At 30.7% G+C, this 15,815-nt stretch overlaps 1 protein-coding gene across 1 annotated transcript; it reads right to left on the bottom strand.

Annotated features, from left to right (window-relative positions):
- Nucleotides 1-4,570: 4,570 nt before the first annotated feature.
- LOC105172119 (phenylacetaldehyde reductase) lies at nt 4,571-12,719 on the bottom strand. Its single transcript, XM_088885690.1, has 6 exons — nt 12,532-12,719; nt 8,713-8,885; nt 7,396-7,587; nt 6,906-7,071; nt 6,348-6,537; nt 4,571-4,931 (listed from the first exon to the last, which is right to left on the bottom strand). The coding sequence occupies exons 1-6, from the start codon at nt 12,647-12,649 to the stop codon at nt 4,790-4,792; spliced, it is 981 nt and encodes a 326-aa protein (XP_088741816.1). The 5' UTR covers nt 12,650-12,719; the 3' UTR covers nt 4,571-4,789.
- Nucleotides 12,720-15,815: the final 3,096 nt, after the last annotated feature.

The raw sequence follows: 15,815 nt of genomic DNA, 5'->3' as shown, positions 1-15,815 counted from the left end.
AAGAGTAGAATATAGGGTATCAAAACTGATTTAGTAAAATAAAAGAGAAAGAAAAGTAAACTATCCCTAGTAATGCCCACACTCGACCATATTGGGAATAAGCCGTATTGTACATTCATTACTCACCTAACCTATAGTCCAACCGAATCAAATGCCAAAGTCAAAATACTATAGATCCAGATAGTTAATTCGGTCTCCATAATGTTTTTTTTTTTTTTTTTTTGATATTTTGATTTGATCTTCGGTAAATTAAATTCTTCATTAAAATTGTAAAAATAGCTTTAAAATAAATATTTAAAATATTAATTATACTTTTTAGTTATCTTTTAACTTTTTAAATATGTAAAATAATAAAAATAGTACAAAATAATTAAAATATAAAATATATGTATCAAAAATAAAAGTAATATTCCAACATTCCACATAGTTCAATAAACAGACATATTCATTGTTCAGTGGACTTTCGATAAAACCAATATAATTCTGATAAATAGTGTTCCTGATGCTGTCAATTCTGTGTATGTTGGTCCTACTTGGTGTCATTTCACATACGTGTTCATGGTCTCCCAATCCAGATGATGATGAGGGCAGTTAGAATTGATCGAGATCATCTGGGTGAGTTTATGGATTCGGATATTTGAATGATAAGATTAATTTTATTTTCAAGAATATTTTATCCAGCTAATTGAATTTGTAAATTAGTAATGTTTATTTTAGTCTAATAATTAGGGACAACACATTATAGCTTATTATGTCGTATTAGTCGATTATATTGTGGAAAATGCACAATTTAATTTAAATGGATCTTTGTAGGAATTTGTTGGTTAGAATTGGACTTTTTTAATTATTGATGTTGTTGGCAGATTAAATTTTGATGATGTTTCCAATATTATTTATAAGTAAGAGACGTAGTTAGCGTATGTTTTTTGGCTAACGAAAATGTAAGAAAATATGAGGTTGTTAGATCGTACCTATGAACCTGACTAATTCATTTATTATGAAAGATTGTTATTGTTGTATCGATAATCAATAGTGGAATTAAGCATGCTCGATCATATTTATCCCGTCTTTAACTGAAAAGCTTTTTCTCATATTTATTCATCTATTTAACAATTATTTTCTATATTTAGTTTTCACCAAACCCTTTCCCCATTTTTCATCGGAATAAATTGATTGAAAATCAATTCTATGGATTCAACCCCTACTCACTACTTTTTCATGTATTAGTGTATGAATGTATTTTTGTTGGATTTTTGACACCCATCAAATTTCGGCACTGTTGTTGGGAATTTTTTTTTTGAATTAATTTTATCTTGATTTTACTTGGTTTGAAGACCCCAATCTTCTCGACTGTTGAACTTGAATTTAAGCCGGAGGTTGAGAATTAAATTTGATGTAAATTTTATAATTTTATTTGTGTAAAACTTATTAGTAAGAAAATAATTCTTTTTTTTTTTATATTTATAGCTTTCTTTGTTAAGTATAAGAATGTAAATATATATAATTTATCAATTTCTTATCTTTAAGTATAAAAAACTTTTAATTTAATAAAGTTGGCTACTTTTTGTATTTTCATTCTCAAAATCACTAATTTTTTAGTTTACAACATAACTCCAAATATTACAGAAATATGAGTCTGTAAACATCTACCGAAGTCATGCTACTAAAAAAAGATCGAATTAATGAATATAAATTGGCTGTTAGCTATGGGCAACTCTAAGGCTACATTTCCTACTAAAGAAGGAAACCAAAAGTGGAGAATCAATTACCTCACTTAATCTTGATTGGTTTAAAATTTTAAGTAGCGTCCGTAAAGTCAATATATCAAATTGATAAGAAACATGAAGCAGTATCCTGATAAAATGATGAAAATATTAAACGATAATAAGAAAAATGATATTGAAATTCAAACGCCAAACAAATGGGAGTCAATTGATAATTTTATCAAGAAAACTCGAGAGTTTCATGAAACCGGCAAGAGGATTTCTCCTGCCAACAAAATAAAAAAACTAAATAAATAGCGAAATCATGTATTTATGTAACCACTTATTTAGTTATTTTTTTAACTTCTGAATTTTCATTGAATGGAAAGCTTTTACGATAATTTTTAAAAGTCAAAATTGTTAAGCTTATGACATACTTTTTCATTATTAAAGTACTTATTAGATTTCAAAAAGGTATTTCTTATTTTGTAAATGATTTAGTACAATTAATAAAAGTGTACAAGCTAGAAGTCGCGGATGACTTATAAAAACGTGCGAGCGCTTAATGAAGAGTTCTCACCGCAGGCTGAAGAAGAGAAAATTTCTCACTCATTCGCTCTCTGATCAAACTTTAAACCCATGAAACTTCATCCTTCTCTGAGCTTGATCCCTTTTTAGCAATGGGGATTACAACGAAACGAGAAAAATAAAATAATGATGAAATTACAGTGTCATTATATCCCTCCATAATGTCCAAAAGCAATCAGCTCATCTCCTCTTCCTCATTTTCTTGCTCTCCCAGTTATACTTTAGTAACTTTATTCTAAAACATTCACAACATTGGACAATATTGGCGGTATTATTGAATACAAGAGATAATATTATTATATCGATAGTAATATCGGATACTGTCAACGGTATCAAATCATATTTTATATTAAAAGTCAGCTACAACCACTCTACTAAGCTCATGTCTCCTATATTTATATTAATTTGTGTTGCAAGCTACAATTATATTTTACTATAATTTTTTTAATTCCGTCAAGATATTGTTTACATTTTTTTAATTCTAATTTGAATTGTATAAAATGTTGATATTCAAAATATTAATTATTAAATAGTATTATACTTTTGCAAAGGAAATAATTTCAATTTCGGAATGTAAAATCACTTTCGGGTATCCAGTCTCATAAATTTTGGCCCAAATTTTCTTGAAATTCATCGAATTAGCCATCTCCGTCAGTTGACCATTTAAACTAGCAAAGATCACAAATTAAAAGGGAAATATAGTATTCCCATTCTCAAAACAATATGGAGAAAGCTAGTATTCATTCATCATCATGAAAACACAATGAGAAGCTACTACAAATACAACTAGAAGGAGTTCAGCTAACCAATTGTTAACTAAGCAAATCTACGAAATAATCGAAAAATCATAACAAAAAACAAAAAAATACAAAATAGCAAAACTGTACAGAAAAAGACAAAACTGAGGGGTTGAGGTCGCTGGCGACCTACAAAACTGAGGTCGTTCGCGACTGGTAGGATAGCGATTCGACCTCAATACAGCCTGCGACCTACTTGTTTTTCTCAAAATTCAATAAAGATGTAATTTAATTTTTTGTTCATCTCAATTTTGACTATTTTCCGTTCTATTTGATACTTTGACGCCTCCTTTGCTATCCTGTACGGTATGTGTATAAACTTGTAAACGAGAAAATAGTGTACTTGTTATAATGATGGGATTACGTCTGTATACTCAACAAGGATTAGGTTATTTGCATAATTATGTATATGTACATAAAGAGTTTATCTCAAGTATGACGTTTAAACGATATAAAGTCGTAATGCTGTTAGGAGGTGCTACACTTACATCATACAACATTGTAGCTTCGGACTTGCAATGACTGTTCATTTTGCACTGGTAAATACAATCCACTCATACCCCTCATTCTTACCCTCAAATTTTACATTCATCCCTCTTCTGAAGTAGTGTGATTCAAATCAGGATTCTTGTTTTCTATTTCAGTATTGTATTTTTGGTAACTTTGATGTAATTATTCATCAGACCCCCTCAAACTCTCAAATCATCACTATGGATAATCTCTCCTTCATGTTCAACCACACATCTCATATGAAAATTTATGAATTTAAAATGAAAATTTATTACAGGACTAGGTTCCTCATCGAGGTTTGCATACATATGACTTTGCGAGGTTTCTCCCGAAAATTTAACTACTTAGCAAAATGAAAAGTTTCAAGGACAGATGACACTTAAAAGGCAACAAACAATGTGGGAGAACATCACATGTGATAACCAGATGTTCAACTGTTATTAATTTCTTGCGGAACATCAACAGAAATTATCACATTTGATGTAAAATTGAGATGTTAAGGAGGCAATATGATAAGTCTTGTACATGGGGAACTTAAATGACAAAGTTGTAGGAATAAAAATGAAAATTATCCCGAATAATTGCATAATATACTTTAAATATAGACAAAGTAATTTATGAATTTAATAAAAAAGGGTTAGAACCTCTTGAAAGAATCTTCGAGAATGAAGATCGACTCTTCTCTACAGACATTGGATTGGAGTTTCATTCTTGAATCAGATATGCTATTTCCTCCGGACTTGAGGAAGAAAATTACGGGTTATCTATATATAGTTATAGGGTGGAAACTCCTGCTATAATTGCTTGATGAGCTACAGTGCGCGATTTGATTGGCCGTTAATGATTGCTATATACTTCATTTTTTTTTGGCTTGAAGCTCATTTTCCTAGTGGACATATTTAAAATGTTTTGATCCAATTAGCAATCAAAATAAAGAAATAAATAAAGAGTTAGGAAATCGATTGCAAAAGGTTCAAGAAAAGATACATATATATATATAATTCAAAGTAATTATTACAGAAGACAACGCAGTCATAACTTAAATAGAATTAAGCATCCAAGCAACCCACCTTGTTCACTCACAAGGTAATAAAATTGTGCAATTTAAGGATATTAAAAAAAATCATAATGGCATTTATTACATGCAAATCTCTATTTTTTCAGCATATTGTTGAGCTGATCATATGATCATCAAACAAGCAAATTTCTCTCTTTGAGAAGTTCGACAATGTCTTTGAAACTTTGATCCATAGGTATGAAATTTATGCCTAAAGATTTTGCCTTCTCTTTGGATACTTGGAAGCATTTGAGTGTTGGTTGATTCTGTCCTAATCTGCAATACAAATTAACAAAAAAAAAATAATACGGTGAGTTGTTAATTAAAAACATCATGAAAAGAATAGAGGGTAAATATCACTTTTGGTCCTCAAACTAATACCAGTTGTTCATATTTAGTCCCTTAAATTCATCACATTTACACTTCAAGTTTTAAGATTGCATCACATGAAGTCCTCGCCGTTAACATTCCATTAAAAACTCCAACTGATTCAATGTCACTTGGGATCGGATCCTTCCAAAATTCAAACGGTTGTTAGGTTTTGAGGGAACTTATGGGTGTTTAGCGTCGAAAATAACTCATCTACCAAATTCTATGATTTTGGAAGAAGAAATGTCTTGTAATTTTGATTAAATTGTGAATATTTCATCAAAATTATGATGTTTGAACTGAAAAACATGTCCTATAATATGTCCAGATCGAGGTAATTCACCTATTTTTTCAGCGGCATCAATGTATATATATTTTAATACACCGGATAACACTCAAACACCTGAACAATACCTGCTATAAATATAACCAATCAAGATAACATAACAACAATAAGGGCTATTACATTATTGCATCAGAAAGGGTATGGAATAATTAGCTATAAGATAGAAAGGCAATTACATTTATTGCACCATAAAGGGCATGGAAGAAACTGCAACCTATCTTGTTTTAATGTTGTTATCTTGGTTAGTTACATTTATAGCATTCCTTGTTTGGGTGTTTTGGTGTTATTTGATACATAGAAATATATATTCATTGATACTACTAAAAAAAAAATAAGTCAATTTCTTTGGTATGGAATTACAAATTACAAATTATAGGATATGAATAAATAATAATTTAAAGAATAGAAAATTCTTTTATTGTTAAACAATTATAATATTTTTTACAAGTTGGGATAATTTTTGAATTCAAAATAATTATGATCTAATAATTTTATTAACATATAAACTTAAACTTTCATATTTTAAATTATTAAAAGGTGTAATTTTATATAGAAGTTCTAAAAAAAAGTTGGTATAATAGATTAGTTATGCTCATTTAAAACTTATTAATTAATATGAAGATTTTAATTAAAAAATTTTCAGAGATTAAACAGTACAAAGTTGAGAAATTTAGGTTTAAATTAAAAATTGGCAAAATGAACAAAAAATAAATGGGGTCATATTGCTCTTCTCCAAAAAGTACTTCGACACCACTTTTGACCTTTAGTAATTACAGAATCATCACCTGGGTCAACAATGGCATTTGAATTTTGAAAGGTAATTTTGGTTGACGTCAACCTTTTCCGACCCAACAAATGGGGGAGGCAGTGTCGGTGTAATATTACCGATACTTTTATCGAATATATGTATACTTACGCAAAAAGCATGGATGGTTCTCTTTGTAGAATACGTAACAATAGCACATGTGAATACTTACCTCTTGACAAGATTGAGAGTCGGGTAAAGATCACGTAAAATATTAGAGGTGTCGGAAAAAGTCAATGTTTCTGCAACTAAACAGTATCTGCCTTTAGCCGAAGCATTCTCGAATGCTAGAACATGTGCGTAAGCGACATCTCTAATGTCAACAAGTACGCAACCTCCTTCAATCGAGCAAGAGCATTTCCCTGCAAAATTAGTAAAGTGAAAGCGTTCACATTTGTTTAAAATAATCTTACATCAACTTATTACTAAAAATAAATTGAAAAGAGTGTTGTTTATTTGCAACTTCTGTTTTTAACTGCTTAAACTAGGTTGTTTTAAGCCAAAAGTTATAACTAACATCTTACCGACTTTTGCAATTTATTGATAAAAATGTAAATATATATTTTTCAAACATTCAAACTTCGCCTTTTTTTTTTCTTTTTTCACTTTTATTTTCAAATACTCTCAACTTTTATTAATTCTAAAGTTACAACTTTTTTCCACAGAGAGAGCAAAAGCTATTACAAACACTCCTATAGTAAGGAGAGGTTAGTTTTTGTTTTCTAAGTACCTTGTGTAATGAAGTCCAGAAAAATCTTAAGACTGACGCTCAGAGTTGGTTGTAGGCAAGGACCAATAACTAGTCCAGGATTCATCACTACCAAGTCAATACCATATTGTTCCGCAAATTTCCATGCAGCCTCCTCTGCCAATGTCTTTGACATAAAATACCATTGCTGAGAGCCAAAAAAAAAAAAAAAAAAAACAGATTATATATATTGTAAAAATCGATATTTTAGTTATATAAGTGTGGGAAGTTTGCAATTTAGTCCCTATGAGTCCATTTTGATAATTCCATCCTGTAATTTTAAAAATTTTGCATATTGAGAAAAAAATGTATAAAATTTGCTAAAAGAAGAAAAAGTGCACGTGACCAGCTTTATGGGTGTACTTATTTACCCATTTTAACATATTTCAACCATTTCAATCTTCAATGTGCGAAATTTTTAGAATTACAGTATAAAATGTCAAAATAGAAAATCCAATCTGCCAATACACACCTCAATTTCCTTGCAGAATGTTGGATCTGAATAAGAACTTTCATCAATTACAACATCACTAGTTTTCGCATTTCTGTTGCTAAAAACTGCCGCGATTGAAGATGTTAGCACGACTCGCTTGATGGACGGGACTTTGAGGCATGATCTAAGAACATTGAGTGTTCCATTAACCGCAGGTTGTATAAGTTCCACCTGTACCATACATAGGTATTAATATGCAGCAATAAAAGATTTTAAGAAGTCTTAATTTTTTCAAATGGAATTCATCAAATAAAGCAAATGTACATTAATTGTGATACTATTTGTAATATCTAATAATTTAGAAACATAGTTGCACGAAAAAATAAAATATATATATATATATTAACAACTGCAGTGGATACAAACTGTGATTTACATCGAGTTATTGTAGAGTGCAAATAGTGGGAACTTTTAATTATGACATATTATGAAATAATTGTGGGAAGAACCTCAAAACTAATTATGATTCATTTGGACTAGGTTTAAAAAATGATGCATGCGCTTGAAAATAATTAATTAGATCAATTAATAACAAACTCAACCTAGCTCTACCCAATCCATGACCAAGTCACGAGTAGTGGAGAGTTGAAGGAGTTGAAGGAAAAACGTGTTCCTCTCCTCTCAAAATCATACATGTTGGATTTATTTATATGAATTAAAATCAAAAGTGCTTGAAAACGCCCTTTTGAATAGAGGCTCCTTAGAGTTGCAAAACTTATTTCTCCAAACACTAAAAAATAGCTTTTCAAAGCCAAAAGGTGAGAAATGTATTTGAGAAGTAGTTGCAAACACTCCCTATAATACCTATACTTTTTTTATAATTATAAATATTTTTTTTATTTAAAAAATTACAAATATCCTTCTAAAATAGAAAATGATTATGTAAACTTCGACGATGAGTTTTACTGATTTTTTTTTAAAAGTTTCGGAACAATATAAAAAAAATCTGAGGGTGGGTAAAGTTGCCTTTGTCTGTCTATGTTATGCCTTATTATTTGCCTTTTGAAAAAAAAATGTAAATTTAAAATTTATAATTCAAAATGATATTTTGAAGTGTTCATCGCAAAGATTGGATGAAAATCTAATAGAAGCTAAAGAATGGGTTCTTTGTTGGGTGAAAATATTAAAATCAGGGGTGCTGGTGATTTTTTAAATAACGAAACGATGCAGGTAATTATGTCAAACTTAAAAAAAAATAGTTGTAGTTTATCTTAAGCTAAATGACTATTACTCAAGTCCATCACTATACATGCATAAACATTATGAGAAAAGATTGTAAAGTTGGACACAAATTACCTGGGGATCATTGATATTATCAAATACGACAGGAGATGCAGTATGAAAGACGCCGTCACAACCGTCAACTGCAGCATCAAAAGATCCTTCTTCAACTAAGTTGGCTTGGAATAGTTGGAGTCTTTCCTTAGCTCCTTCAAGCGCCTTTAAGTGTTTAACCTTAGCTGGATCACCTGTATGCAACATATAAGTTTAAGCCATAAGTTAGGAGAAATAACACTTTTCGTCCCGTAACTTAGGATTTTTTCACTTTTTATGGCATAATTACTCATACGATTCTTCAGTTTTCATCCTGTAATTTCTAATAAGTACCTTTCCTTCAATTTGAGATAATTATGAATACTCATATTGTTTGGAAAATTACATATATCATTCTCAATTGATATATATATATATACATATATATATATAATGTAGGCCTAAACGATAAAGTGTAAATTATGTTAACATGATCTAGAAAATTGTACAAACCCACGAAGGTATGACCACCTTTATGTGCACCCACAAAATTGTTCAAGTTACATGGCCATTGTGTTTTCAAATTGAAGGGGAGCGGCCAAGTGATCTGCACGTGATTTTTCATCGATTTTCTAATTGAAATTGACAAAATGAAATGGAAAGATTTTTTTAAAGTTATGACACTGTTTTCAAAAAATTCGTAAAGAATTGAATTTAAAAATATACTAAATCTAAGTTATAGGACGGAAAATATAAATTTTCCACTTGTAAAATTAAGAATTAAAAGAAATTGTAGAAAGTCTTCAATGAGGAGATGTTTCCGAGGTCATTTACCTGCATATACAAGTTACAACTACTTGTAGTTGTAGCTCAAATATCTGAAATAAATAAGATTTCACCCAAAAAATTATAATTGAAAATCTTTTTTTATTTAAACATGAGAGAATTGTATTTTTGATACTATACATAAACTACTTTGTAACCATGGTACATATCATGCTTTGTCGACTTGACGAAAACAATACCATATAATTGGAAAGTTGTGCAAGTTAGATACCGTTGTTAACTTTTGGATAGAAATAAGCATGTAAATCACACGTGCGATTATGTAAGGACTGATCTTGTACGGTTAAAAATGCTGGAAATGAATTTTGGAGGAAAACTGACGGTCGTTAGACTATTTTGAACTAAAATCGGGCAAGATAACCGGTGGATTTTGACAAAATCAAAGTTAGGGTTTAGGGTGAAAATTGGAAAATCATTTTGAGAGAGAAATGAAAGAGGGGCTTCTTTTGCTGCTGCTATTGCCAAAAGCAAAAAACAAAAAAAAAAAAAAAAAAAATCAATTTTACCTAACTCCGAGTGCGCCTCACGTGTTGTTAGGATGAGATTTTCAATTAACTTAATATCTATATTGATGATGAATTAATTATTGAAAGACAAAAAGACCGTTCATTAAGGGTAAAAGAGGCATTTTCGCTGAAGATCCGCACAGAGACTCGCGGGTCGGGTCGCTGGGACCCGCGGATCAACCCAATTGTTGGAATGACTGCGCACCGCACGATTGGAGACAAGGAGCCTAGGATCGTGACACGTGATTATATCTACAGTGTCGAATATTTACCCTATAAATACCGCAGATCTGACTCCATAAAGGTAACTGACATTTATTGCTTTGATTATTTAGCTTCAAATCGCGTATTTCTATCTCAACCATCATCTAACTTGGGCGTTGGAGGGTATTCGTTGGGGACAAACACGACTAGCTTGACTCCTGTTTTATCCTCATGTCCCATCATAGATTTGGGGAGGTGATGTGGCCCAATCGAGTTCGTTGATCAAGGTCGCACAATCGAACCGGATCAATTTTATGATGATGAATTAATTATTGAAAGACAAAAAAGCCCTTCATTAAGGGTAAAAGAGGCATTTAAGCTGAAAATTTGCGTAGAGACTCGCGGGTCGGGTCGCTGGGACCCGCCTCGCGGATCAACCTAATTGTTGGAATGACTGTGCACCGCACGATTGGAGACAAGGAGCCTAGGATCGTGACACGTGGTTATATCTATAGTGTCCAATATTAACCCTATAAATACCGCAGATCTGACTCCACAAAGGTAATCGACATTTATTACTTTGACTATTTAGCTTCACATCGCTTATTTCTATCTCCACCACCATCTAACCTGGGGATAGAAAGGTTTTTGTGGGGGACAAATCCGACTAGCTTGACTCTTGTTTTAACCTCAAGCCCAATCATAGATCTAGGAAGGTGACGTGGCCCGATCGAGTTCGTTGATCAAGATCGCACAATCGAGCCGAACCATGTATACAATTCATGTGGCTATTTCCATTCAAAAATTAATAACTATATATATTTTGTTTAGTTTTGCATTTAAATTAAATGATATTATTTTTGTCAAGTTGACAAAATATAGTATGACAACTGTAAAAATGATATCAAGTCTGATATCAAAAGTACGATTGGCCCATTAAAATAGGGAATCTCGTACACCAATTTGTATAGTCGCTGTCTGAAAGTTAATTTCTTGTGACTTTTCGGCAATAATTGTGAGAACATATATCACTTTGAAGACATTGTCCGGTTCTTTTATCCTTTTTAATATATAAAAGTGATCAATTACAATATCATTATGTAACCTTATCAGCTAGATCAACAATTCAAGAACAATTTTGTAACAAAACAACGAAGAACAGCATAGCTACGTCATTTGAAGATTTTTTTTTTCTTTTGAAAACAGACAAATAGCCACATCAGTGCAACTCGAAACTTGAATAAGACCTGAAACTTACCCCACGTGCATTAGGTGAAAATTGAAGATTTCAAACTTGAGTGTTAATAGAAAACTTGTCGTAGAGTTATTTTATTTCCCTATAAAATATTTTGAGAAATTTGCCTCACGTGTTTTTTAAAAAGTACAAAAAATACTCTGTGAAAAAAGAAAATATACAAAAAGAATCCCGTCATGATAAATTATAGTATATATTGCAATAATATATTTATCACCATATATCAAAATTAGGATTAGCTATATTTAGATCTATCTGAAAATACGAAATTATACTCTCCCTAAAAAAAATTTTAAGGTTACACTTGCTCCCCTTTGAAAATTAATTGTTTAGACCTGGTGGTTAGGTGTTTGGATAAAAAATGCTGATATTAGCACAAAAAATTACATGAATTTGTAATCCTACCTTATTTAATATTATCATATAATAATTTTATATTTATAAATAAAAAAATAATTAAGTAAAAAATTATACTTACGAGAGTTAAATAAGGGGCAAAATAAAAAATTATATAATATTTTTTTGCTTACGTCGGCATATTTTGTTCAAATTTTAATGAAAGAGAGTCAGGTGTGAACAGTGATTTTCTGAGGTGTGTAAGTGTAATTTTAATTTTTTTTTGAGAAAATATATAATTTTACATTTTCAGAGGAGGTTTAAGTGTAATTAACCCGAAAAATTATATATATTTTTGTATATTTTATAAATATAACATTCATATAATAAATAATAACATAAATAGAAACATGTATAAATCCGAACCATTGATTATTAAATCTTGATCGTTTGTTTAAATAAATTAGTATAAACTGTTAGATCAATGATAAATAAGATCTAATCTTTCAAAATTTAAGATATATAAAATATTTATTATTAAACATGATGAAAACTCCTAGAAATGGCATTTCTAGTACACCAATAGCTTCAAGGAACATTTTTTGTATATTTTTTTTTCTCAGAAATTGTTTTGTAAATAAGCAGCAAAACTTTTGAATATAGCCGTGCGAGAGAGAGAGAGAGAGAGAGAGAGAGAGAGGTGAAGGTACAAACTGAGGTCGCGCGCGGTGGCCTTGACGGTGTAACCGCGATGGAGTAAAAGCTTGACCAGCCATGAGGCTATGTACCCCGACGCTCCTGTCACACACACCACTTCCCCTCCTCCACTCATCTTATGTACTGTAATACCGATCTCCTTGGAAATCTCAAGTTGCTATTGTGTGTGAGCCAGTGAGGGGCTGTGACGTTTTATATAGGGAGGCAGAAAGTTTGGAAATTTTCATTTTTAGGTTCGTAACTGTAGGAATATTACACTTCCACTCATTTTTCTATTTAAAAAGAAAACACATTTATTCCTCAAAAACTAACACGTTTTTAACATATTTAGTGTCGTATTATGCAATGTACAGATTAGTCCTGCAATTAGATATGTTGAATATATTTAATTATGTATTAAATATTTAATCGTGGTTAGCTATCGTACATAAAAATAAATAATAGTAGTGAATAGTAATTGATCACGACCCTTCAACTGTATTTGGTGGTGGTGATTTTTGCGAATGTGTCTAGAACATTTAACACGGCTAAAAGTCTTGGCAAAATATTTGCTATGACTATAAATTTATGGTCGATAAATTTAGGGGGGAAAATAACATTTTTTGTTCCATAAGTTAGGTTCGTTTTACTTTTGGTCCCATTCATTGTGGGCTTAGTACTTTTAGTCTCATAACTTACAAAACTTAGCACTATTGGAATGTTCGTATAAGTTGTAGGACTAGCACAATTTAAGGTGTAGGGTACGTGACTAGCATGTGATCATTAAGTATTTTTATTAGAGAGAAAATTGATTTGTTTTCCAACTCGGGACCATTTTTGAATAAAAATATAATTACATATGAGGAAAAAAATAAATCTTGAAGAAAATTATGGCAAAAAACGTAGCAATTTCTCTTACAAAAATTGAATCCTATACTTCTCATATTTCTATAAGTTGCAGCCAAGTAGAAGCAACACAACGAATCATGTTTTCTATAAGTGAATCAAGTAGGTTAAGTGAAGTACTCATATGCTACTGTTGAAAAAAGGGCCAATTTTTCCTCCAATCAAAAATATTTAACGGCGATGTGCTAGGTATATGATACACATCATTAAATTATAGATGAAAAAACGCATGAAGACCAAAAATACTGATTTTTATAAGTTATGGGACTAAATGTTAATCCCGTAAAAAAAGAGACCAAAAGTGACATGGGCCTAATTATAAGATTAAAAATACTATTTTTCCATTTAGGGCTTGAGAGAAAGAGGTGAACTTGGAGATTTAGGGATTGTTCTTCCACTTTAAGAAAAATATTTACTTTTTGGAACGATCAATTTATTTGTAATGTTCTATCAAATTTTGGAATGGCATTTGTAACAGTCCATTGTCCATTTGAAGGAAAGAGTCGAAAAACTTTGAAATGGCTTCGTTAAAGCCATCTAAATTTATAACGAATATTGTAACAATCACAAAAATCCTTTACAAGAATCGCCCGATTACAAATATTACAAAATTGAATTTGTAAAATATTGGAGTGGATTATTTGAAAATTTTGTACTGCAATTCGGAACGAGTTTCGTAATTCTCATATATCAAAATTATCTCTTCTACACATCTTCGCAACCACTTTCTAATCTGATTCAAGTGGTTCATCAACATATCAAAAATAATAAACTTTGATTGTCAATATATATTTTGACTAAATTACCCTCGAATAGCTTTTCTATTTACATAAAACAACCCCCTATTTAATTGCTTGTTTTTATCAATAATTCTGTTCATATACACATTTAAAATTTAAATATTTTTTTAATTAATTTTTCTCATAACAATAACTTAAAATTATGTATGCTTATCGAGTGTATTTCCTCTGTTGGTTTATGTATTACATAAGTGATTCCGATGACAATTCTAAATAAGAATTAAATGACAACAAAAATTAAATTGGATAATATTTCGATAATTTCCACAAAATACATATTTTTATAACAATTATTAAATATAATTAGTTGAAATAGATCAGACGGCAGGTTAACATGTGGCCCATGCAATCAAATCCAACGAATCATTACAGAGGCCGATGGAGATCAATCAGCTTTCTTCCGCATACCTCCAAATCCAAAATCATCAAGCTAGAAGTTGAACAAATCAAATCCAATGTATTTTTGTAAAGTAGACCTAAATAGTACAAAATCGTTTGAACAATAATTCTAACTCAAATGGAGTTTTGCAGTGGGGGTGACAGTAAAGCTAAACATACCTTATTAGTCCAAAACAATTTAAGAAGTAGACCCCAATTTTTGCATATACAGTTTAGTTTGTATCCTTCTTTTTTTTTTTTTAAGGAAAAAACTAAATAATAATATAAACCCGTAATCATAAAAGTGCACAAAACTGTAGGGGCGGGCAACGGATCTGGTACCCAACATGTCCAATAGTATAAAAACGGACCCGATCCCAAACCGATTAAATCGAGTACATATCAGGTTCGAGTATTCGTTTAGTCGGGTTCAGGTTCTCGAAGAAGCATGTAAATCCATTTTCATTTTCAGTGCTTGAATAGAAAGAATGTAATTTTCTAGATAAAATTATATAATTGGAAAAAAAAATTGGTCTTTAATTTTGTTCTCAATTAATTTTGATCCATTAAGTATTATCATTATCAATTTTTTACCATTAATTTACAAAAATGCATAAATATAGGATTTTTGCTCAATTTTTTGTCAAAATCTGATACATGTCCTGTAGCGATACTTTGGCATGAACTTGAATGATTGAAAAATTTGACTTCATCCCACCTTCATTTAATATTTGTATTATTTATTTTCCTTTAGGACAAAAAAAATCAAAAGATGAGAAGCACGGCAAGGAGACTTTGGATACTCTTTAAAGGCGGAAACAATATTCCATTGTTTAGTTAGTTGATCGTTCATATGTGGTTTTTATGGATCTTGTCGAAGATATGTCGGTAAAAGTGAATGATTTGATATTTTCAGACATTATAAAAATAGAAGCAAAAGATGTTGAAAATTCTACAGTAATTTTGTTGGGTTGGCCGTTTATGAAAACTACCAAAACAAAAATTAATGTAGGTGAAGGATTCCTGTCCATGAGAAAGGAAAGTTCTAAGGAGTAAGGGATGAAATATAGAAGAACATTCTCTTCCACTCTTCCATTGAGGAATCGAGTCTCCCTTCTAAATTTGTAAGAAAAAAAAAAAAGAATGAAGTTAAGTTGTTTTCACCCCATCTCCCTAAACAGTTACTAACATGAAAAAACTAGCTAGCATACTAATAAC

The sequence above is a fragment of the Sesamum indicum genome, linkage group LG10 (assembly GCF_026168435.1).
Source record: "Sesamum indicum cultivar Baizhima isolate 11 linkage group LG10, ASM2616843v1, whole genome shotgun sequence".
Classification (NCBI taxonomy): Eukaryota; Viridiplantae; Streptophyta; class Magnoliopsida; order Lamiales; family Pedaliaceae; genus Sesamum; species Sesamum indicum.
This window is presented reverse-complemented; position numbering and strand designations above follow the sequence as displayed.

What these genes read in the sequence shown, in the direction of transcription:
- LOC105172119 (XM_088885690.1), bottom strand. Translation starts at nt 12,649, where the DNA reads ATGAGTGGAGGAGGGGAAGTGGTGTGTGTGACAGGAGCGTCGGGGTAC. An exon ending in GGCCACCGCGCGCGACCTCA is followed by an intron (nt 8,886 to 12,531) that starts GTTTGTACCTTC and finishes TGTTGCATACAG; the next exon opens with GTGATCCAGCTAAGGTTAAA. An exon ending in CATTCTGCAAGGAAATTGAG is followed by an intron (nt 7,072 to 7,395) that starts GTGTGTATTGGC and finishes TTTGGCTCTCAG; the next exon opens with CAATGGTATTTTATGTCAAA.